We start from the raw sequence: 26,646 nt of genomic DNA on the forward strand, positions 1-26,646 counted from the left end.
TGTATATAGGTCTTGGAAATAAATTTTTTGCTATATCTTTTTTTCCCTCTTTTCTGAAGTGTATCTTTCCTTTCTCATCCTGTAACTGGTGTATCATTTTTTTCTCTTTTTCTTTTTTCAATTTCTATGTAAGCCATCGTCCCATTTTGTTGGCATGTTCAAAGTAATTTTGCTTTGCTGATTTAATTTTCCATGCCATCTCTACTTGTGTAGTCAAATTAATCTTACGTTTTATCAAATCTATTTTTTCCTTAGTTCTTTTGTTCTGGGGTTCCTTCTGTAAATCTAGCTCCCATCTTTTAAGTTCTTTTAACAAATTATCTTGTTCTTGTTTTTTATTTTTTTCTTCACTGTGTAAGCAATTGTTAGGTCTCTTATATATGTTTTTGCGGTGTCCCACAGGTTTTGGAAGGATGTTTCTTCTTTTGTGTTTATCCTAAAAAATATGTTCATTTCTTTTTCAATCATTTGAATATATTTTTTATCTTTTAATATTTCTTTGTTCAACATCCACCTTTTTCTTTTCTTCTGGCCTTTCCTTGTTACTCTTAATGGATTATGATCTGCCCATGTATTAGTGATTATTTCCACTTCTTCTATTTCCTTTCTAAGTTCTGTCATCATCCATACCATATCTATCCTAGACCATGATTGATGTGGACTAGAATAGAATGTATATTGTTTTTTTTCTTTATTTATTTCCCTCCATGTATCTTTTTGTTTTTTTTAATTTGATTTATATGTCGCCCTTCTCCGGAGACTCAGGGCGGCTTACAATATGCTAAGCAATAGCAATCTTGTAGACATAATTCATGTGTCATCTCGTGAAATGTGTCAGGTAGTGTCTTTTTCTTTGTTTTATTTTTCTCATTGCTTCGATAATCTTTTTTCAAATATATAATTGCGTTAAAATCTCCAATTAGGCAAATATGTTCATATTCTAATTATTTTGCTTTATTGTATATCTTTCTATAAAATTCATTTTGGTTGTTATTTGGTGCATAGATTGAGATCAATAATATTGTTTTTTGGTTCTGTTTTTATTTCAATCATTAAAATTCTTCCCTCCTCATCTGTGTATATTTGTTTTGATTCTAATTGTTTTTTAATATATTCCTCATTTTTTTTGTTCTCTAATCAGGGGTGAAATCTAAAATTTTTTGCTACCGGTTCTGTGGGCGGGGCTTAATTAGTGGGCGGGGCTTGGTGGTAAGGTGACTGGGTGGGCGTGGCCAAGTCAATGTCACTTCTTTGCCCTTTTTTAACCTACAAAACACAACACAACAGGCTCACCCACAATGTAAAAGCAGCTGTGCTAGACCCAAAATGGCCCCGCAACAAGCAGGAACCTCACACAGCCACAAAAAGCCCCAAAAAACAACTTTCACACTTTACACACACAAAATTCCACATACAGCTTTGTGAGATTTTGTGTGTTTGTGTAGTTAGAGTGAAACACTACAGAAACACACTAACTCTCAGAAAGCTGCACAAATATTATTTTATTTTATTTTATTTTTATTTTTATATAAAAGCAGCTAAATTTAAAACTTCCTAAACTTTAAATGGTTAGGTTTAAAAAAAGAACAACTAAAAAAAACCCCAATTAACTATTTTTTTAAAGCTCCCAAATGGGAAAAAAACTTACCCAATAGAACAGGGGTCTCCAACCTTGGCAACTAAGACTTGTGGACTTCAACTCCCAGAATTCCTCAGCCAGCTTTGCTGGGAGTTGAAGTCCAGAAGTCTAAGCAAGAAGGCAGGCAGGCAGGTAGAAAGAGCTGCTCACCAATGAGCTTGATTGCAGGAAGGGAGATTCAGTTGCTTGCTGATGCATGGATTGCGATTGTCATGCGATCAGCAGCTAAGGTAAGCAAGCTGGAGGCTGGGAGGGGGGGAGAAAAAAAAGAAACTTTTTTTCTTTTACATGGCTCTGGCGATCCAAACTGAGTTGCCTGATTAGCAGGCAACTCAGCTGGGATGTCAGAGTTTGGCTGGTCAGAGCCATTTAAAAGGAAAAAATGCTCTGATGATTGCGGGGCTCAGCTGGGCATGGGGGGTGGGAGCAGGGATTTTTGCTACCGGTTCTCTGAACTGCCCACCGCCATCACTACCTACTCTCCTGAGCCGGTCCAAACTGGGAGCATTTCACCCCTGTCTCTAATGATCGCCTAATCTTGGATATTCTAGTAATTTTCTATGCTTTTTCTTAATATGTACTTCCTGCAAATTTATAATGTCCATATCTAATCTTTGTAGCTTTGTGAATGTCTGTGTTCTTTTAGCTGGTGAGTTTAGACCGTTTATATTTATTGAGATCATTTTTATTTCTTCCTCCATATTCATTCTTATTTGTTCGTTGTTCTTAATCTTCTTGTATTTCTTGTTTCTCTTTATGTTTTTTCCCTTGCTCCTTCTCTCTCTATTCATTCCTCTTCCAATTTCTTTTTTCTTCTTGTTCGCCTTTGTTTTCTTCCGTTAGATATTCTTCCTGACTTTTACTCTTGGCTTCCTCCCTACTTTCTTGATATTCCTCTAGGGCAAAATGGTGTTCAAAGAACTCCTGCACCTTATCCAGTGTGTCTATCTTAATTTTTTTTCTCTTGCCAGGAGATTAAGATGCCTTCTGGTATCAACCATCAAAACATGATTTTGTATTTATTCAATTGCAATGTAAGGAAGTTGTAGTTTCTTCTCTGGTCTCTCACTCGTCTTGGGATTTGTTTGAGGGTTATTATTTCCTTTCCTTTGTATAGTATTGATTCATCTCTCATTTTTTTATAGATTTCGTCCTTTATCATTTTTTGGGTGAATCTAACATGAACATCATCAATGTCTCTTCGTATATCATCTTTATCTCTTTGTGTTGCCTCTACTAAAATTTCCACCATTATCTCTCCTAAGTCTTTGTCTTTATTTTCCATGATATTCTGAAATCTAAGATAGAATGATGCTTTCTCCATTTCCAAATACACAATTGATTCTTCTAGTTCTCTACTGATTGATGCATGTTTTTGTTCCATTGTCTCTATTTTCTTGTCTGTTCCATTTTTGATTCCACTGTTTGGATCCTTTGTTTGTTTCTGGAAATATTCTGTTGGATTTTTTCTATTTTATTGTGCATTTTAAAAAAGATTTTCCTTCATTTCTCCCATATCGGATTTGAGATCATCATGGTTTCTTTTTGTTTCCTCGTGATTGTTCGCAATGGCTTCTTGTGTCTTAGTCATTGCCTCCTGAATCATTAACAACATTGATTGAATGCTTTGTATATTAGACATAGAGCCTGTTTATCTGCTCCCAGCATACTTTCTATTGATAGCTGTTGTGCTGGTGAAGATGTAATGGATGTAGGGCTTGAAGCTGTTTTCTTACTTATTTTAGTTATCGTTGTTGTACCTGTACTTGTCGTTTTTCCTATCCATTGTAAATTCTACCAAATTTTCATACAATGAATTAATTCTAGTGATCTTAAACATACTAACTATGAGAGTGGTTAGTTCTCTTCCCTTGTATAGTTTTTAAATTTGTTCTATACAATATAGTTATATATATATAAAACATATATATGTTTTCTCAGGTTTTCGCGGGTGTTTGTATGTAGGTCTTTGGTTATTCGGGTCTTCTCCCACGTAAAATTGGAAGGGTCTTGGCGACGTTTCGACGAAGTCTCATTCGTCATCTTCAGGCTGGTGTTCTCGGCTTCGTGCTTCCAGGAGCAAATGCTTCGTGCTCCTGGAAGCACGAAGCCGAGAACACCAGCCTGAAGATGACGAATGAGACTTCGTCGAAACGTCGCCAAGACACTTCCAATTTTACGTGGGAGAAGACCCGAATAACCAAAGACCTACACATATATATATATATATATATATATATATATATATATATATATATATATATATATATATATATATATATATAAAAACCCTGACTAAAAAAAAAGTTTTATACATTTGAACCTATGAATTAAAAGAATAAATATTTGACCTTTACAGGGAGGAGTCATAAAATATGGGTGTGGCTGGCCGATGAAGTCCAAAAAGACAGAAATAGTGCTATCCCAGTCTCCCATAAGTCTCAGAACAAACAACACAAGATGTCTGACAAAGCCTGAAAGTGGTGATTTGATTTATATATTCCACCGTTTATCTTAATAACTTGATTGCTTCCAATTAGACATTTATTTAATCTCTCACAATTATGTTTGGTTCTTAATGTTTTTATATTCCAAAGGGTGAAAGTCTCTTGTTATGTGTGTGTCAGTGGTGGGTTGCTACTGGTTCTCCCCGGTTCTTGAGAACCAGTAGTGGAAATTTTGAGTAGTTCGGAGAACCAGTAAATGCCACCTCTGCTTTGCCCTGCCCCCAATCTATTCGCTGCCTCCTAACTCCCAGCTGATTGGCTAGAAGGAAAAAAATCAGGGCTCATTTGACAAAGAAGAGGAAAAAAAACCAAGACACTATCACTTTAAATTGAGAAGGCAAGACGCCTCCCAACTGATCATCTAGAAGAAAAAAATCAGGACTTGCTTCTTAGCCAGGAGATCACTTGGCAAAGAAGAAGGAAAGAAAAAAAGACGCCATCACTTTAAATTGACAAGCCAAGAAGCAGCTGCTGGAAAGAGGTTTTTGCTTGCAGAAGCGAAGTGACATTCAGCAATTCGTTTCTGGGTCAGCTGAACAACAAACTGGATAAGAGGAGGGATTCTTATATGATTCTATGTTTTTGAAGTTTTGGGGTTTGTGCAACATGGGCTTTGTGTTTCTAAAAAGGTTTGGGCGATTTCCATTGTGAAATATCCTGTCTTGAATGAGTTTTCTGCCTGCTTATAAATGGAGCCGAACTTCCGGCTTCCACTTTCTATTATCTCTAAGCACCAGTAGCTGTTTTCTTCTTACAAAGTTTCCTTTATGCAGCTGGCAGAAATGTGGAATGAGTATCAGGCAGGTTCCTTGTTAGCAGCTTGATTTTTCCTTGCTTTTCTGGGAGCCTTTTCTTATGAGTAATATTTTATTTGGGGAAATGAAGAGGGGGGAGTTTGATTCCTTCCCAGAGCAGGTTAGTGGGGTGGGGGGGGAATGAAGATTTTGAAGTAACCTTCCCCTGGAGTGGGGAGGGAATGGGGATTTTGCAGTATCCTTCCCCTGTCACACCCGCCACGCCACGCCACACCCAGCAAGCCACACCCTCAGAACTGGTAGTAAAATAATTTGAAACCCACCACTGCATAAGTCCATCTTAATATGCTATTCTTGGTATGTGATATTTTGTACACATACAGAGAAAGAAGCACTTGTAATCTTTGACTTTTAGGCTTACTGTCAAACCTCAGCCATAATACTAATGACTGTTTTGAACAATATGCAGGTTATATTACATGAATGGCTATTTTATATGTGAAATTATGACTGAAATATTTCTGCACCTATATTGGTTCACACTGTCAGGAAGTTTCTCCTTAATTTTAGATTGCTTCTCTCTTTGTTCAGTTTCCATCCATTACTTCTTGTTTTGTCTTCTGGTGCTTTGGAAAATACATCCCCCCCCCGCTTCTTTCTGGCAGCCCCTTAAAAGCCTGTTGCCTATCACACTCTTGGGCAAAGCATGTGAGCCATTTCCTCCTTTCAGTGGTCCATGAAAGTGCATCTATAGTATGTAGATTATAAAGTTGAAAAAAAGCGAACAACATTTTTACAGAACTATAGATACGTTGAGGCTGGGTGTGACAAGGAATGGCTGGGAGGGGAGGGGCCAGGCAAGGTACCCCTTGACGTGAGTGACATTGAGTTGGCCATGCCTACCCAATTACATGACTATCAAACCACGCCCACTGTCACATAACCATCAAGCCACACCCACAAAATAAGCCATGCCCACAGAATCGGTAGTAAAAAATTTTAGAACCCACCACTGGTGTATATGTGTGTGTGTGTGTGTATAATTTTATTTTTATTTTTTAGTCCTTAATTCCATGCAATCTTCTCCCAGTCTTGCATCATTATCTGTCCAGTCCTTTTTTTCTCCTGTCTGTCCTTTATCCTCTACTTCAATTCTCTTCAATTGTAAAGTTTATTGTCAGTCTCCAAAAATGTCCAAAATATCCAATTTCAACAGCCTTAATTAGAAATCCCCAATCTTATTGTTTTCCAGTTCTATTCCATCTACACCTCCTTAAATCTACCACATCTTGAATCACCACTCAAATTCCACCTTTAATTAAGTCTTTCATTCTTTAAAGCCTTTCGTAAATTTCACAGTCCTAATAACCTAAACAATAATGAAATAAATGTATTTAATTTATAATCACCACTTTGCTCAATCCTCAAGATATATCCAGCTGGAGTTTTTTTTCCTCTTTTCACCTAATACCTTGCCTTTTGCACAGTCACTGCTTGTCAAATTGTTTCTTCTGCTCCTCTTCCTCCTAGTCACCGCGTTTATTTGGCAGTATTTCTGCCTCAAGTTTTGGAGTCTCGATATCTCTGCTCCACCATTCAACAATATAATTGTATCTCCTTTTTGGGATTTTCTCTCCTACTGATTGTGATTCTGTTGGTTTCTCAATCTTCGCTTCCTACTCCTCGGCTGTCAGCGCTTTGGGCCAGCCAAAATGGCTGGTTTCTTCCCTGCCAGTATTAGGAGATTTCTCCTGAACCTTCGGAGAAATTGCTTTTTCCCCCGAGATCCTCAAAAATTCCTCTTTTTTCTATCAATCTCTCCGGGGTTGATAGTGCCTATTTAGGCTTCCTAGCTGGGAAAATTTGAGCTTCAAGAACGGAGCCCTGTTCCCTAGCTCCACTTGCGCTGACATCACCACCAGAAGTCCTTGCTTACCCTGTCAGTCTTGATCAGTTGCTTCACAAACAGTGTTTTGATTGGTGCCAGGTCTCTACCTAGGCTCTAGGCTGAGAAGGGCTATTCTGCACCCCTCCCTCAAGTGTTCTTTAAAATACAGAGTTTCCCATCATTCTTTTAACAACCTCCAATATGCAAGCTGTGTTACTCATCCTAAAATGAATCCTTTTTACCTGGAGCTTCAAAATTTGCTGTTTGCTGGGAAGATGTGTAGTTAAAAGTCAGTCTACATTTAGTGTACATCTGACTTTGGGGATATTTCTTCATAACCAAACAAAGTGTATTTTCTGTGCAGTTCACACCCTTTGCTAGCTGGATCTGGATGTCACAAAGTAAAGCCCACATTTTGTAATTAACCCCTGCAGCCCATTTTGACTGGCAGAGTGCTGCAGGAGGCTGAATGCTGTCACACCCCCTGGCCATGCCCACTCAGTCACGCCCATCCAGCCACGCCCATCCAGCCGGTCATTAGAACAGAGAACTGGTTGTTAAATTATTTGAATCCCACCACTGTTAAGAAACCTTTAAGAATTTTGTTTTTCTGACTGTTCCCTGTACTTAGTCCCTGTGGTTGAAGACTAGAGCCATTTTTAGTGAAAGCAAATCTAATAAGTTTTGTTATGTCTATCAAATGTGCTTCTAGACAATAGTTTGTCTAATGACTGTAGTGTAAACTGGTAATGCACAAACTAGGACAACTCTTCAGAAGATCAGTGAATGTGGCTTGTGTTCTGGTGCAGTAGATCTTTGTGGTCTGGCTGCTGTGTTTGGATATTTTCAGGTAATGTGCAGTTTGCTTTAATAGTAAGCAATATTTTTTAAAAAGGGAAGACAGTACTTGAGACAACGAAATTAGATTGCGATCACTATTCTGTAGGACACTCAGCAGAATATGTGCTGTTTTTTGAAACAATTAACCAGGCCCTGGAACAGCAAATCTGTCATCATGTACCCCTAACTGAGCTAGCTAATCTGGCATATGCCACATGTAGTTTGTCTAATTGATAGGAATGTCAGAAATAAGGATTTCCAAGACTGATAATTTTGTGGGTGTGTTTAGTTACATACAAGAAGCATTATGACTACTGAAAGCAGCTGTACACACAGCTGGTATCATATATAGCCCATACACAGAGCTACAAAACTGTACTATGAATGTTAATTATGTCAGTAGTATCTTTTATAGGCAATTAACACTGCCATCAAGAACAAAATTCCCTGTGTCGTGGTGGAAGGTTCTGGTCAGATAGCAGATGTGATTGCAAGCTTGACAGAGACAGAAGGCACACTTACTTCCTCATCTGTTAAAGAGAGATTACTCAGATATTTGCCTCGAACACTTTCTAGACTCAGTGAAGAGGAGATTGAAAGTTGGATCAAATGTGTAAGTATATACATTCTTCCTCCATGTAACTGGGACATTTACCAGTTGTGTATACTATATAATTAATTTGCTAGACTGTGATGGAGAACTTAATGAATGCTAATCTAAGAGATAAGGGGGAAAGGTATTCTGTTTCAGATAGTTCAGGGCTTAGACATGTAAATAGAAAGTGAGGAATAGTCTGGGTAAGATGCTAATCAAGTGTCGCCATCCATTGGCCATTTTGAGAGCTCAGATTTAAAAATGCTAATAACTAGGAATGGAATATTTTAATACTTTTCTAATTTCAAAATTTATTATTAATAAGTTTCTAATGCAGTTTCTATCCTAATCTTAAATTTTAAAAAATTCTTAAGACAATTCTAATTTCTAAATTGGATTTAGAAATCCAATTTATTATTAACAAGATTTTCATTGCAATTTCTGTCCTGCTCTTCACTTTAAAAGAATTCATAAGATAAAAATATTTTAAACAATATAATTATAAAATGAGATAAATGATAAAAATGCATTATAATTACATTTTTAAAAAAGTATTTTCTCAAATGATAAAACTTGTAAAACTAGAAATATTTTTTTCAGTTAGACCATGATGAATTGAAGTAAAAACTAAATTCATTGAAGCCACCTAGAATGATATTTCTTAGAATAATATGAGCATGCTTTGAGTATATTTTCCATTGTTGTGCATTGTTTATTCTAAGAATGTGGCTGTTTTCCCACAGATTTTTTTCTTGTTCCTTTTTTATGGCATTTCATTGTTTATTACTAAGAAACTGTTTTGAGATCTTATAGAACCTGTACTAATTATTTGTACTAATTATTTACAATTTTCCAAGATACATAGTTAGGGAGGCAAGTGGGCATAAAATCTAACTCCTGTTTATTAGAAAGCAGATTAGCGTTTTCAAATCTGGGCAGGAAAACCCTGGCCCCAGGTGTCAGAACGGGTTTGGAGCTTTTTGTATTTCTATGTTGTCCAGATTTTTGAAGCCCTGCTCTATTAAACCTACAATTAGTTCCACAGATGCTGCTGGTTATTTAATTTATATCCCACGAACTCACAATATGAGTTAATCCAAGAGTCCTGAAAATGTGGGCTGTGACTCTCAAGAGTTTGCAAGCACCTAGCACAGGAGACCCAGTTACTTTAAAAAACAAACAAACCAGTGGTGGGTTCCTCCCAGTTTGGCTGAGCTGGTAGCGGTGACAATATGATGTCACCGAACTAGGATTTAATTCATTTGTGCCTATGTACGGATTCTAGGCTGATCACTCTTTTAACACTGCCCCCAGATTCTGCCACTCTTTTTTTTTTTTTTGCATTAGAAATATGATAGCAATAGCTTTAGACTTATATAGTGTTTCACAGTGCTTTACAGCCCTCTGGAAGGATGGAAGGCTGAGTCAACCCTGAGTTGGTGAGAATTGAACTGCTGGCAGTTGGCAGAATTAGCCTGCAATATTGCATTCTAACCACTGTGCCACCACGACTCTATGATGTGGCCAATTTGGTTCAATGATGTGTATGTTTGTTTCAGCATTCATTCAAATTCACAGCAAATAGAACCTCCCCTCCCAAAGAGTCCCAGTTTAATTACATTGGTCTTTAATTACTGGTCCATAACATTGCTGTTTGATATATTAGTTAATGTCGGGTTGTCACTGCATGGATGAAAACAATAAGTGAATAAGAATGTAACATCGTCAGTAAACTGTGCTTCAAATCAATAATTTGATTATATCAAATGAAATCATGTTATTTAAATGACCCCATTATTCCAATTATCCTCCTCTTACCCTTTGGATGTGTAACAAAAGAATGAAAATAGATAATCCTACATTGTACTTTGTTTGAATAAAACAAACAAGTTTCTCCTGCTACTCTGCATAGCATGACTGAAGAACCTACCTCCCCATCCCCAAACTAAGGAATAAGACAGCCTGCCTTGCATGGAAGTTAGTCAAGGGCCCTGGTAAATTCTAGGTTGATAGGTAAACAGAGGCAGATATTTCACTACTCAAATTTGGTAACATCATCAAGTACTAGTAAGGAATAGGGTTTGTTCTCTATTTATATTCTAGTGGCTTGCCCTGCCAATATTGGAGGTTCTTTGTTTAGGCTGTTTATTATCAGTTTGTTTGGCAGTTCCTTCATTGGAATAATTTTTACTTCTTGATTTTTGGTCTGATGTTAATTTTGGTGTTTAATCTATGCCCATCTGAATGTTGATGAGGTGTTTTGGTATTTTTGTTCCTGTCAACTCCCAGGGAAATCAGAAAATCCAGACAGTTCAAATGAGTATAAAGATTTATTGCAAGCTGTCTTACAAGAATCTGAACTATTAATGGCCAAAACAAATTGGCAGTATATAAGGGTCAAAGGATTCAAGGTGGGCTGGATTTAGATCTCTTGTGGGCACAAAGAGATTCATGATTAATGATTCAATTGACCCCCCCTTGGGCTCAGCCTGGTCATCTCTTACATCACCCCTCCCCTTCCTGGGAATTGAAGGCTAGATGTAGAAGTGCCATTGTAGGCAAGTCTCCCTAACCCCCCCTCCAGAGGAATGCAGAGGGACTGGTTAATATCTTCCTCAATAGATTCTTCAGGAGAAGCCAGACGGGGGGCTGGTAGTTTGGTCCGCCTTGGCTTATTAGAGAAGTACTAGTGAAACTGACAAACTAAATCAGGGGGATGAACATACCATGCATTTTTCCATGAGCAATCTGCAATAGGGTAGCCCTTCCAATGAATCATGTACTGCATGGCTTTGCCTCTTTTCCCACAGGGTAGGATTTCTTCCACCTCATATTCCGGTTCTCCCCCTATTATGACTGATGGTGGAGAGAGGTGTTGCAATCATATTGTGCTTGTAGGGAGAATCTGTGGGGTGTAATGCTTGGTAAAATACTGGATACACTTTCATTGAAGGGGATAATTGGAGGTAGAAAGCTACAGGGTTGATTTGTCAGAGAACTTTGAATGGTCCCACAAATTTAACGTCTAGCTTCTTGAAAGAACCTGAAGTAGCTAAGAACTTGGTAGAGAGCCCAACTTTGTCTCCTAGTGCTATGGGTGGGCCCTCCTACCAATGGACATCTGCTACCTTCATGAGCCTGTTTTGATTGGTCAAGATGCTGCTGGGCAGCATATTGCTTTCGTAAAAAGTCAACTGCCCCTGGAACAGTTGAATCCATTGTAGGGTGTTCTGGCAACACTAGGGTATGTGCCATACATGGCTTGAAATGATATTGAAGTTGGTGAGTGCAGTGAAATGTTGCAAGAAAGTTCTGTGAGTGGCAATAATGATAGCCAGTTGTCTTGGCTATAGAGGCAGTAGCACCTCAAATAGGATCTGGAGGAGCTGGTTCATCTTTTCAGCTTCCTCATTTGTGACAAGGTGGTGAGGAGAGGAGAGGTTGACTGACATTTAGTAGCTGGAAAAGTGCTTTCCAAAATCTAAATTGGAATTGTACACCTCTATCTGACATGAGTGCTGAGGCCATGCCATGGTAGTGAGAGATGTGGTATAGAAAAAGTTGGGCTGTATCTTTGACATTCAGCAGTCTCTTTTGGGCAAAGGAAATGAGACATCTTGGTGAAAAGATCTACCACTATTAGAATGATAGTGAATGATAGTGATAGGACTGGGGGTAGTGATAGTGATAGTGATAGGACTGCGGCTGGCGACACCCAGGGGGAGGGCCTTCTCTGTGGGAGCCCCAGCCCTGTGGAATGAACTGCCCCTGGAAATTCGTAAGATTTCTGACCTCCGGGTATTTCGCTGCACACTCAAGACCCTGTTGTTCCGCCAGGCTGGGTTAGCAACATAATTTTAAATTGGATGTTTTAAATTTTTGGGGTTTTAAATTAAGCCAAATTTATTTAATATTTTTAAATTATTTTAAATTGATGTTGATTCTGTTTTTAAATAGGCTGTACACCGCCCTGAGTCCTTCGGGAGAAGGGCAGTATAGAAATAAAATAATAATAATAATAATAATAATAATAATAATAATAATAATAATAATAATAATATTAAAATCAGTGATGAAATCCAGAGAGACCATATGCCAAGGATGGGTGAAGGGCGTTGATTGAAGTTACAAAAGTCCTGCAGGTTTCTGATGGAGGGGATGCACAATGTATGGAATTCATTTATTGTTCTCTTTGTTGTCTGTTATGGAGGAACTTCAGCTCGGTGGTATAGGGTTCTCATGATTCCCATTTTGTGCTTGTAAACAGACCCCCACACACACACACACACAGAGATCAATATTTACATTTTGATTCCTTCAACCCACTAGAGCAGAAAATGGGAGTCATCAGAACAAACATCACCTAGCTGAAGGCCTGCCTACCAACAAAGATGGGAAAGAAAAAGAATTAAAACACATCAAGGAAGTCCTCAAAACATATGGCTATCCCAAGTGGGCCATCAAATCTCAAAAAAGACCCAACAGGAGCTCCTCCATAACAGACAACAAAGAGAATAATAAACAAAGCAATGTCAAGGGGGCAGAGCTGATGTCGCAGCCAGAATGGAGAGTTTTCACAGGGCTCTGGGTTAAGCTGCCATATTCTACCTGACAAGAGGTTCAATTGGACTCAATTGGATCCAAGCCACCTTGGAGAGGTGGTGGAGGTAGAGGGGGAAGTTTTGCCAATCACAGGGAGCCTGCAAACTCACTGTTGATCCCAGAAAATTCCTCATCCTGATGGGGGAAAAGATGGCCATTAAGCTGGCTGAACCAAGGCTGTGACACCTCCGTTGAAAGAGCAATAAAGGAGATGAGCAGAAAACAGTGTGTGTGATCTGGGCGAGCTATTCTTAATTTCCAACTCCTGTTGAGGAATTTACCCCAGAAATTAACATCTTTCTGAAAACGAGACTCTAAAAGAGAGGAGGTGGTTTTTATTCACCCCCCTAGAATGGTGGTGACTAAATACAAGAGCTGCTGACAGACCTGAGTGAAGGAGAAGAAAGCACTTGGTAAAAATAGACCTTTAATGGGTTGGAGTTCCAGGTGGTTTGCTTGTGAATATTTTGCCAGCTTTATGGATATTTATGATACTATTTGATATATAGTATATATTGTAATCCTGGAAAATGAAATTTGGAGAAGTGAAAGTTGGATGTGGATTTTGATGAAAGTGGAGAAACAGAGTAAGGGTGCCACCTGCTGGTGGAACCAATCAACCAAAGGGAGAAGACCCTGAATAGTCTGATGCAAAACAAAATGCTTGGGTTCCTTTGAACTGAACATCTGCAAACTGCTTATACTGGATACTTAGAAACAGATAGGGAAGACATAGAAATTTGTCCTTGAGGACTTCTGGCGCTGATGTCATCGTGTTAGGGATGAAGGGAATGGATCTTCGCTCTCCAAGTCCCTAATATTTTATTTATTTATTTATTTATTTTATTAAATTTATATCCCGTCCTTCTCCCCGAAGGGACTCAGGGCGGTGAACAGCCGAGAATTAAAATAACATACAATATAAAAGTTAAAATAATTAAAAATAAATTAAATTAAATGGCCACCCCAATTTAAAACCCCTAGCAATACAATTAAAAAACTAACCCATAAAACCTATTCAGGCCAGGCCAGCTTGCTGAAATAAAAACGTCTTCAGGGCCTTACGGAAAGTGCGGAGATCCGGAATCAGCCATATTCCGGGAGGTAGCTCGTTCCAGAGGGCGGGTGCTCCCACAGAGAAGGATCTCCCCCTGGGGGCCGCCAGCCGACATTGCTTGACTGACGGCACCCTGAGGAGGCCCTCTCTGTGAGAGCGTATTGGCCAGTGGGAAGTTATTGGTAGCAGCAGGTGGTCTCGTAAATACCCTGGCCCTAAGCCATGGAGCGCTTTAAAGGTGAGAACCAACACCTTGAAGCGCACCCGGAAGACCACCGGGAGCCAGCGCAGCTCACGCAGGAGAGATATTATATGGGAGCGCCATGTCGCTCCCGTGATCACCCGCGCGGCCGCATTCTGGACCAGTTGGAGCCTCCGGGTGCTCTTCAAGGGGAGCCCCATGTAGAGAGCATTAGCGTAGTCCAGGCGAGAAGTGACAAGAGCATGAGTGACTGTGCATAAAGAATCCCGACTCAGAAAGGGGCGCAACTGGCATATCAGGCGAACCTGATAAAAAGCCCCCCTGGCCACGGCCGTCATATGCTCTTCTAAAGACAGCCATGTGTCCAGGAGGACACCCAAGTTGCGAGCCCCCTCTGTGGGGGTCAATGACTCGCCCCCAATAGCCAGTGATGGCGCCAGCTGGCTATATCGGGATGCTGGCATCCGCAGCCACTCAGTCTTGGAAGGGTTGAGTCAAGCCTGTTCCTCCCCATCCAGACCCGCACGGCCTCCAGACCCTGGGACATCACTTCAAGGGCATTGTTGGGGTGGTTTGGGGTGGAGATGTACAGCTGAGTGTCATCAGTGTACAGATGGCATCGCACCCAGCGGCTTCACATAAATGTTGAACAGGAGTGGCGAGAGGACCGACCCTTGTGGCACCCCACAAACAAGGCGCCTCGCAGTCGACCTCTGCCCCCCTGCCAACACAGACTGCAACCGGTCAGAGAGATAGGAGGAGAACCACTGCAACATGGTGCCTCCCACCCCCAATCCCTTCAGCCAGTGCAGCATGATACCATGGTCGATGGTATCAAAAGCCGCTGAGAGATCTAATAGGACCAGAACAGAGGAGCAACCCCTGTCCCAAGCCCTCCAGAGATCATCAACCAACGTGACCAATGCCGTTTCCGTGCTGTACCCAGGCCTGAAGCCAGACTGGCACGGGTCTAGATAGACGGTTTCATCCAGGTACTGCGGGAGCTGTTGTGCAACCACACTCTCAACAACCTTCGCAATAAAGCGAAGGTTGGAGACAGGACGGTAGTTAGCCATAACAGCCGGATCCAGAGAAGGCTTCTTAAGGAGGGGCCTCACCACCACCTCTTTCAAAGCAGGCAGCAGGAAACCCTCCCCCAAAGAAGCATTTATAATCCTCTGGAGCCAGCCTCGCATAACCTCCCGGGTAGCCAGTACCAACCAGGAGGGACACGGGTCCAGTAAACATGTGGTTGTGTTTAGCCTCCCCAGAATCCTGTCCACATCCTCAGGAGTCACAGGATCGAACTCGTCCCAGATAACATTCTCAAGACCCGCCTCAACCACCCCGCCGGAATCTACCCAGTCAGAGTCCAAGCCTTCCTGAATCTGAGTGATTTTATTGTGCAGATACTGTGCAAAATCCTCAGCCTGCCCTTGCAAGGGGTCCTCCCGCGCTCCCTGATGTAGGAGGGAGCGGGTCACTCTAAACAAGGTGGCTGGGCGGTTATCTCCCGATGCAATAAGAGCGGAAAAGTAATCACACTTTGCTGCTTTTATCGCCACTAAATAGGTCTTAATATGAGACCTAATTAGTGTTCGATCGGATTCGGAGCGACTGGCCCTCCAACCACTCTCTAGGCGTCTTTTCTGGCATTTCATCCCCCTCAGCTCCTCGGTGAACCAAGGAGCTGGGCAGGTGCGACACCGGGTCAGAGGCCGCAAAGGCACGACACGATCCAAAACCCCGGCGGCCGTCCTATCCCAGACGGCCACCAGATCTTCAGTTGAGTCGTGAGCCAAAGCCTCAGGAAATGGCCCAAGCTCCCTCTGGAATCTCTCCGGATCCATCAGGCGCCTGGGGCGGAACCACCTAATCGGTTTCACTTCCCTGCGGTGGGGTGCAGCGGTCAGAAAGTCCAGCCTCAGGAGAGAATGGTCAGACCATGACAGGGGCTCAATAGCTATATCCCCTATAACCTATTCAACCACTGACCAGAGACAAAAACTAAGTCCAGAGTGTGTCCTCCCATGTGAGTAGGGCCATGAATTAGTTGTGTCAGGTCCAAGGCCGTCATGGAAGCCATGAACTCCCGGGCCACCTCAGACGCCTCACCGGCCGACAGCAGGTTGAAATCCCCCATGACCACCAGTCTGGGGGTATCAACCGCCACTCTGGCAATAACGTTGAGAAGCTCAGGCAGGGCCGCTGTCATGTGGCAGGGAGCCAGGTACATGATCAGCAGGCCCATCTGCATCCCATGGCCCCACTTCACCAGGAGAGACTCACATCCGGCTATCTGTGGTACAGTGGTCTCCCTTGGATCAAGACTTTCCTTGATATCCCTGATTTGGGAGCTGATTTAGGCACTCAGAAAAAAGGAGAAATTCCGAGGACCTCAGAGAGGACAGAAATCCCTCCGAAGGTTCAGGAAAACCCCCTTAATCCCAATCGGGGGAAAACCAGCCATTCCAGCTGGCCAGAAACGTTGACAGCTGATTAAGAGGGAAGCGAAAATCAAATAAAAGAAGACATCGGTGGAAAGATCGGAAGAAAAAACAACCCAAAAGGTACATTTACAACCTGAGGATTAAAGGCGGGAGAAAGTAAACTCCAATCAAGAAGCGAAATATAGCTAAACAAGCGGCGACTGGAAACTAAGCGGAGATGGAAGTCATCTTGACAGTGACAGCGCACAAATTAACAACTGGCGAAATCGGAGGAAATCCAGAGGAAACCCAGAAGGAAAAAGTGAACCCGGAGAAAATTGAGATCTTGGATAACTTGTTGCAGAGGAGAGACAGGATTCAAGGAGAGAAAAAGAGAAATTTGACGGACCTTGCCCTTTGTGGAGACAGTGACGAGGCAATTAACAAGCAGCAGATTCTGGAAGCGACAGAAAAAACTCTGCTTAAGTGGAAGCTAGTGATTTCTGGAACTAAATCAAATTAAACGTAACTTTTTCCTTTGGACATTTGGAGAATTGGAGATTTGGACGAGATTTGGGCGACTTTCAGATATTTGGACCAGGATCTTTTGAGAGGTGGACATTTTCGAAACTTGGTGAATATTTAATTTAAAAGACATTGGGACGCTAGACATTGAAAGTAAATAGCAGAGAAAATAAATCAGAAGGATACAAATCTGAAAAAGAAGAGAGTGACCTAGAGGAAGAAGAACCAACAGTGAAGTAAAATTAATTGCAATTAAACTTGATATTGAATCAGTGATTAAAAAGTAATAAATATATTGTTTTTGAAATCTCATATATAATTGTTAACTCAGTCTTAGAGAATTACTTTGGCATTTAATCATCATCTTGTTTTTGCATGTTTAACGTTGAAGATTTATATTAGACAGATTAAGTAAATTAAGGATTGTAATTAAGGGTAATTGATATTTATAAATAGTAATTAATAGTAATTTAAATAAGATACTAAATAATTAATTATAAGGACAATCAATTGATGAATTGCTGAAGCATTATGTCAGGTTTCAGTGCTATCTTAAATAAGTTTCATTTTCAAACGCAAAGTCTCTAATGAATCACTTTTATTTAAGAACAGAAAAAAACCGACATTCCTGATTCAAATTGCAGCCAAACCGTCTCCTCCTTCCAACCCCCTCCTCTTCCGCTCTCCAACCCCAATGTCCCATTGGCCATCATGCAGATCCATCTCTACGTCCCGGCATGTTCTTTTCACAGGAATGTGGCCCCCACCCTCGTCCCCCAGGAAACATTATCTGTTGCATACAGAAAACTAGGTAAAAGTTCATCTCAGCAATAAATCAACGCTTCTGGTCTTTGCTTCATCTCGTTCATGTCAGAACTGGAAGAGAGCCTAATTTGGAATGCTGACACATTAGGCTTTTCCCTCACTCACTCCCCCCTATACCCCCTCTTATTTTTAAAAAATAATTTGGACAAATAGTCATTAATATTTGAAGAATTTTGAAAAATATTGAAAGGTGAAAGATAGAATTTATATATAAACTTATACATAGATAGTGATTGTGTGATAAGGAAATATATTTCAATTGTTTATTATCTTGGGATTACTGAAAGCTATAAATTGAATTTAAATATCAATAGAAATATAACAGCCCAAATAGTAATCAGTATATGAAACTCTGGGAGAAGATAACACAAGAAATACTAACGGCAACTACGGGTTCAGCAATAATTACTAAGTCAAGTAAGAAAATACCTCCAAACCAGATGATACTTACGGCCTCCCTAGCACAGCAAAAATCAGTTGAAACTATGGAAAAGGATAAGGCAACCCCCACTCTTAGTATGCAAAACATCCACTCCGTATTAACGATGATCGAGGGAGGAAGGAATAGAATGCAAGAGACCATGGTCCACAATCATGAAGAGACAAGGAAAAACCACGAGGAACTAAGGACGGATGTGGGAGAGATAAAAGATAATTTAGGAACATGGATGAGAAGATAAGAAAGATACAACAGAACATAGAGGAAAATGAGCAGAGGATCCATAAGGTGAAGGAGAGAATAGAACATACAGATAAGAGAATGGAAAGGATGGAATATAACCAAGCAGCAACAAATAAGGAACTGGAGGACTCGTTATCATATCTCAAGATGGAGAAGGCATCCTTCTACTTAAGGTTTCAAAATGTAGAAGAGCAAAAGGATGAAGACTTAGAAAAAATCATGACTGAGATACTTTCAGAAGTGACCCAGAGGGACAAGGAAGAGATACGAAGTGGAATAGATGAAATCTCTAAAGTTCACACGAATTACGCACGAAGAAACAAGTTACCCAAAGAAATACACATCAGATTCACCAAAAAATCTATAAAAGAAGAGATCTATAGGAAGATGAGAGAAGAGACAACTATGTACAGGGGAAAATAAATTTTAACCCTCAAACAGATACCAAAAAGGACAAGGGACCAAAGAAGGAACTACAACTTTCTAACCGCACAGTTGAATAAATTTAAAATAAAATTCCACTGGCTAATGCCAGAGGGCCTACTAATCTCCTGGGAAGACAGAAAAAATAGAATTGATAACTTAGAAAAAGCACAGGATTTTTTCGACCAGCACTTTGTATTGGAAGAGGAGCAGGAGAGCAGAGAAGAACAAGAACTCAAGAGGCAAGAAGAACAGTGGACAGAAAAAGAAGAAGGAGACCAAGAAGAGGAGAAAAGAGAGGAGAGAGAAAGAATGGAGAGAGAGGGAGAGAGGGAAAAGATGCAAAGAATCACTAGGAACACAAAAAGATTGAAAACAACAAATAGATAAACAAATAGAGATGGAAAGAAAGCTAAAAATTATCTCAATTAATATAAACGGACTTAATTCGCCAGCCAAAAGAAAACAAAACTTCAAAAGCTGGAAATGAATATCATTACTCTTCAAGAAGTACACATTAAAAGACAGCATCAAAAACTATTGGAAAATCAAAGATTAGGAATATTATACGCATCTCTAGGAGACCAAAAAGAGAGAGGAGTCGCAATATATGTAAAGAAACACCTAAAAACAAAACAAATATATACAGACACAGAAGGACGCATTTTAATAATAGAAATACAAACAGAATCCAAAACAATATTATTAATATCTATATATGCACCCAATGGAAACCAAAGTGACTTTTTCAAGAAATTACATAATATAACTAAAGACCTGGAATACGAAACTATCTGCATGGTAGGAGACTTCAATGCAATCATGGACATAGAAAAAGATTATCAGAGCAATAAAAAAAGTAAAACCAGAAAGAAAATACTACCGGATTCCTTTAAAGACATGACCAATGAATTACACTTGCACAATGTATGGAGAGAGGCAAATAAACAAATAAACAGTATATATATTATTCGAACCCACACCAGTCATGGTCCAGGATCGACATGGCCTGGATGACTTCAGACCTCAGAGAGGAGATAAAGGACATCGAAATAATATCGAATACTTGGGCAGACCATAACCCCATTAAAATAGTATGGAAAGGATATCGAAAGAAAAAGAGGTATGTTGTGACTCCGACCGCCGAGCCCGTTTTATCGGAGGGAGAAGACTCTGAAAGTGAAGGAGAGGAGTTGGTAAGGCCTCCCTCTCCAGGACCCTCCTCTCTGGCAATGCCTCAGGTGTCTCCCGAAGGAGAAGAGATAGGCCAGGAGCCAGGCATCTCCGAGCAGCCGCAGTTAGACAGCAATGGAGATAAGTCTTGGCTGGATCCCTGCCAGCGTCAGAAAGACAAGCCACGCAGCAGAGAAGGAGGCGTGCCAGAGATTAAGCTGAGTCACTGGACCACACCCCACAGGGGATAAAAGGGGGTGTGGTGGCCATTCAGGCTTTGTGACGGACAAAACTGAACAGCTAGCAAGTCATACTGTGTCTCTGGAACTTCATTATCTGCCTTCCTTGGATTTATTATGGACTGGACTTGACAATTCTTTGGCTTTGTGAATTTATTTTGGTTTATCTGACGGAGGAGGAACACCTCCCTCTGTGAGTAAAGTTTTTGGCAAGCAGCTACTGGGTTGCTGCCAATTCTGTTATCGAAGGAAATTATTGTCTGCAAGTTTATTTTAACTCCTGGCTAACTGTTTGTGTGCGTGTGTGAGACGGGGACAGAACAAGGTGGATGATGGATACGGGAACAATAAAAGATAAGGAATACATTCAGATGATTGAGAAAAAAACTAAAATGTTTCTTCATTAAATACTAAAGAACAGACATCGCTCCAGAATCTATGGGACACAATTAAAGCCTATAAGGTCTCACTATTGTGTATATGGCCAAAAAAAAAAAAACCACAAAGAGAAACAACAGACAAGGAATAATCTACTAGAAGAACTTAGAATATATGAATTAGAACTGCAGAAACAACCCCATAATAAAATAATAAAAGAAAAATTAAACCTCGCTAAACATAAAATTAACCTAATCACGCAAACAGAAATTGCACAGAAAATCAAGCTAGCAAAACAGAAACATTTTGAGTATGCAAACAAAATGGGGCGCTGGCTAGCGTACAAACTGAAAAAAGAAAAAGAAAGAACAATATTTCAGCTACAGGATGAAACAGGACAAATACACCATACGAATCTAGATAAAAAACACATAGTTAAAGATTTCTTTCAAAATCTCTACAAACAAGAAGAGATTCGGGACGAAGACATTAAGGAATACTTACATAAAACAAACATTACAAAACTAGAGGAGACCCATAGAGAAACATTAAATAGACCAATTACGATGACCGAGCTGGTAGAAGCAAGGAAAAAGCAGAAGAATAACAAGATTCCAGGCCCGGACGGAATACCAACGGAATTTTATAAAAAATGTCAGCATGCAATAGATGAGCTATTACTTCAAGTCCTCAATGATGCATTATTAGAAGCAGAAATCCCCAAATTTTGGACCGAAACCATTATCACACTCATCCCCAAAGAAGATACGGACCCCACACAAGTTAAAAATTAGACCAATTTCATTGCTCAATGTGGACTACAAATTGTTCATGTTGGTCATAACACAAAGACTGAAAATAATTATTCATAAATACATACATGCAGATCAAAATGGCTTTGTCCCAAAAAGACAGATTAAAAATAACATGAGAACAATTATCAATGTCCTGTAATATTACGAGAAAAAAGTTGATAAACAGGTAGCCTTAATTTTTTTAGATGCACTGAAGGCATTCAATAACTTAAATTGGAACTTCCTCATATTACAACTAGAGGCCATGGATTACGGTGACAAATTTCTGCATATGATTAGAAAAGTATACTTTTTCCAAACGGCCAAAATTATGATTAATGGGGACATGACTGATAATCTGGATATACAAAAAGGTGTGAGGCAGGGTTGTCCTTTATCTCCAGGGTTGTCCTTTATCTTTAACCCTTAGAGAAGATAGAGGAATATGGAAGAGTGGCGGGGCTCAAAATCAATAAACAAAAAACTAAAGCACTGACAAAGAATTTGACAAAGGTACAGGAGACAAAATTAGAAGACAAACTAGGAATACAAATTGTAAAGAAAGTAAAGTATCTAGGAATCTGGCTCACTGCTAAAGCAATAACAATTAGAGAAGACAACTATAACAAATTAATGAAACAAATTAGAAAGAACTTGAAAACATGGAACAAACTACAACTGTCATTTCTAGGGAAAATCGCATCCATAAAAATGAACATACTACCTAGATTTCTCTACCTTTTTCAAGTAACTCCAATTTGGCCAGGAAAGGATTTCTTTAAAGACCTTAATAAAATAATAACAAAATTCATTTGGAACGGGAAAAAGGCCAGAATTAAAACAAAGTGTTTGCAAGATACTCGGGAAAAGGGAGGATTAGGCCTACCGGACTGGGAGTTATACTACAAAGCAGCATCTTTAAATTGGATAAGGGACTGGATAGACCTCAAAGTTAAAAGAACGTTACTCCTAGAGGGATTTGAATTACAACTTGGCTGGCACGCCTTCCTGTGGGAGGGAAAGGACAAGCAACATCGATACTTCCAACAACATATTATCAGAGGATCACTGTACAAAACATGGCAAGAGATTAGAAAGCGTTACACTAAAATTCCACGATGGCTATCGACTATGGAAGCACTAATCTACCCCAATGCCATGGACATAGAGAAAATGAGAAGTTATAAAGAATTATTGGACAATGAAGGAGACTTACAAACAAGAAAAGAATTAAAAAATCAGGGTATAGACATTGATTGGTGGCCATATTTGCAAATAGAATCAAGATATAAAACAGATCGGACACAATTCGGATTTCAAAATGAACCAAATGAATTAGATAAAATATTACAAGGTACAGATGAGAAAATGATAACCAAAATTTATAAGTATCTAATAAAATACAAATTAGAAGCGGAGGTGGTTAAAGAAAACATGATAATTTAGGCCAAAAACATAGGATATAACATTCAATTGGATAACTGGGAAAAATTGTGGAAGATAAACTATAAGCTGACAATGTCTATACCCTATAAGGAAAACCTTTACAAAATGTTCTACTGATGGCACCTCCCACCGGCGCGTCTGGCCAAGATGTTCCCAAATACCTCTCCAATGTGTTGGAAATGTAAATCACAGAAAGGAACATGCTATCATCTTTGGTGGTCATGCCGAAAGGCAAAACAATATTGGCAAGAAATTAAGACAATGATTGAAGAAATTATAAAACAAAAGTTAGAAATGAGGCCAGAAACTTTTCTATTGGGAATAATCACAGCACAATACACCAAAGAAATAAAGTATCTGATTATCCATATCCTCACAGCAGCACGCATACTATTTGCCCAAAATTGGAAATCTGAGCAGTTACCGACAGAAGATAAAATAATCGCTAAAATTACAGAATGTGCAGAAATGGACAGGCTTACAAAAGAACTACAAGAGAAAGACGATACTGATTACTATTTAGTGTGGCAAAGATGGTACAGCTGGCTGGAGGGAAAAATAGGAATATAAAAATTATTATTGATTACTTAATAGGAATGTATAAAATTAAACAGAGAGTGAACTATAATGTTCTATATACAAATATGTAAATATGTAAATATAGATATAGATACGAATAGAGAATGATAAAAGAAATAGGAAAATAACCCACCGATGTAGCAAATTTAAGAGTCAGTCATGGGACTGAATTGATGTTTGTTTGTTTTGTATGTTGTCTTAATGTATTTATGTTTGTTCGTATATCTTTTATCAATAAAAATTAAAAAAAGAAAGAAATTTGTCCTTGAGATCATTTGACTGCAGATTACAAATATGTTGGACAGGGTGAAATTTGGACATAATTTGAAGCTATGTGGAGACTTTCTGAACTGCTGAATAGAGGTGATGTGCAACTACTGGGTTTTTTTTGGGGGGGGGCCTTGAGGATTACAAATACCATTTCCTACAAGAAGAATAAGTGAATTAAGAGGGATATTGAAGAGACTACTTGGACATTCTAGATACAATTTGTGTGGAATTTAGAGTTAAAATTAAAATTAAAAAATAATGAAATTAGTTGAGGATTGGAAGGGAGAGGAAAAACTGTGGGGAAAAAAGCATTACTGGTTAATATTAAAACGGGCATTAAGAGGGAGTAGAGAATCTGGGAGAAACTTGAAGTTGCTGATATATTGATATATTGATAAAGTTCAAAATGTCAAATTCAAACCTATCTAAATTAGGGGGGGAAAACTGGATCGGCCCCATCATCTGCCCCATCATCAGCAACATCAAGCCCTTCAAGTCAAAGGTCAATAGAAAGCTAATTCAACAGGAAAAAATGAATACAATTCAAAAAGATATGCAAACATTGTTCCAATCGCTACAAGAGGCCATAAACAAGAACCATAATGAAATAAAGACGGAGATAGGTGAGATGAGAACTGAGATGGGAGAGATTACTGGTAAATGCAAAGTATGATGAAAATCTGGGAACTTTTCAGCAAAAATGAAGAAAAGATTAAAATAAATTAAGAAAAGTCAGAACAAGTAGAAAAAATGGAGGAAATGAATCAGAGACTAACACAGGCCAATAAAGAACTCAAAGGAACTGTAATCCAGTTGCAAATGGAAAAGGCTGAACAGTTCTTGAGGTTTTAGAATATTGAGGAAGGGAAAGAAGAAAACATAGCTGACTTGATGGTAGATCTATTGGCTCAAATATTACAGATAACAACAAACAAGATGAGGGCAGAGATAGACGAAGTGTTCAGAATTCACACTAGCTATGCTAAAAAGAACAAACTCCCAAGGGAGGTACATGTAAGATTCATGAAAAAAAACAAAACAAATGAGCAGACATCCTTAAAAAAATAAAAGAGGAAACCCTGAAATATAAAGGAAGAGAGATTGTGGTTCTAAAACAAGTATTCAGAAGAGTTTGAAATCTGTGGAAGCAGTATCAATTTCTGACAGGACAGTTGATCAAACACCAAGTAAACTTTAGATAGCTGATACCAGAAGGAATTTTGGTTACCTGGAATGATAGAAGACACAGACTGGACTCTCTACTGTGTTACCCCAAAAATAAGACAGGGTCTTATTTTCTTTTGACCCCCCCCCCAAATAAGGACTTGGCCTTATTATCGGGGGGTCTTATTATTTTGTGGGTGCAGGAGGTGGTGAGCATGGGACTGGATGTCCCGTTGCTGCCGTTGCCTCCCCTCCCCATTCTTCACATTGGCCGCTGCCCTGCTGCTGCTGCTTCCTCGTGGACCAGGACTCTACAAGGCTTGTGCCATTGCATGCACAAACTGCAGCACCACCACGAGCTTCATCATACCGGCACAACTGGTGCCCTGCCACTCGTGGCTGTCCTGCAGTTCCTGCATGCAACGGCACAAGCCTTGCAGAGTCCTGCTCTACGAGGCGGCGGTGGCGGTAGCATGACAAGTCTCACAAAGACTCGTTTCTGGCAGGTGGGGAGGGGGAGAAGTGAGATGCGTGGAGTGAGACATGGCTCCCCTTGCTGTCTCTTCTCCCCCCCTGCTGGGCATGACAGGGCTCCTGCCCCTCGCTGAGCCACTTTAAGCCACCTTAGCCAATTTGGGGGTGGCAGGTGGGGTGGGGGAGAAGCGTCTCACTTCTCCCCTGCCCCACCTGCCACCCCTCTCAATAAAGAGATGGTGGGGAAGGGAAGCAGCCAGGCTGCTGCTGCCATTGGGGTGGTACGTGTTGGGCCACAAGAAACGTGTCTTACTTTTCCAGCACCATCACATTCCTCACCTTTCTGAATTTTTTTTTCTACAACGTGTCTCCCTGGTCAGAATGGCGACGAACGCGATAGTGCTGGAAAAGTAAGACGTGCGTTCTGCTTCTTGCCCACCCCACCTGCCACTCCCAAATTGCACCCTAAAGGGGGCGAGTGGGGGCGGTGGCTAAGCGAGGGGCAGGAGCCCTGTCATGCCCGGCAGGGGGAGTGGGGCGTGTAGTTGGTTGGGGGGCTTATTTTGCGGGGGTGGCTTATATTATCACATGTCCTGAAAAGCCCAATTGGCTTTATTTTCAGGACATGTCTTATTTTTGGGGAAACACGGTAGAAAGTGCGTATGAATTCTATAACTATTATTTTAAACCACAGGAGCAACAAACAAGAAGGGAGGAAGTAGAAAATAGAAGATAAGAGGAATTAATGACAGATGAAATTACGGCTAAGCAGCAAGAAGGAAGTGAAGTTGAACAAAACAGACGAGCAGAATGAGAAGGAACAAGAACAAAGGAGCAGAGAGAAACAAGAGCTAGAATGACAAAACCCACTTATAGGTGACACAATGAAAGAAGAAACAAACCTACTATCAATTAACATTAATGGATTAAATACTCCCATGAAAAGGAGAAGACTCTTTACAAAATTACAAAAAATGACTTAGACTAATTTGCTTACAAGCAGTACAAATCAAAAGACAATATAATAAACTCCAAGAGTACCCCAAAATTAGGAAAGTATATTTCTTGTTGGCACAACAAAAGAAAAGGGGGGTGGTCCTATACATCAAAGAAACAATAAAAGCCAAATCTATATACACAGATCTTCATGGTGGAAGTAA

General features: G+C 39.9%; 1 protein-coding gene across 1 annotated transcript in view; it reads left to right on the forward strand.

The window, feature by feature from the left end:
- TRPM8 (transient receptor potential cation channel subfamily M member 8) overlaps positions 1–26,646 on the forward strand; it is a 356,525-nt gene that overhangs the window by 100,626 nt on the left and 229,253 nt on the right. The window contains exon 8 of the mRNA XM_087887046.1: positions 8,045–8,242. Within this exon, the coding sequence (XP_087743172.1) occupies positions 8,045–8,242 (198 nt within the window). The remainder of the gene's footprint in view (positions 1–8,044; positions 8,243–26,646) is intronic.

Source organism: Pantherophis guttatus, chromosome 1, assembly GCF_059756535.1.
Source record: "Pantherophis guttatus breed Tessera chromosome 1, ASM5975653v1, whole genome shotgun sequence".
Taxonomy (NCBI): Eukaryota; Metazoa; Chordata; class Lepidosauria; order Squamata; family Colubridae; genus Pantherophis; species Pantherophis guttatus.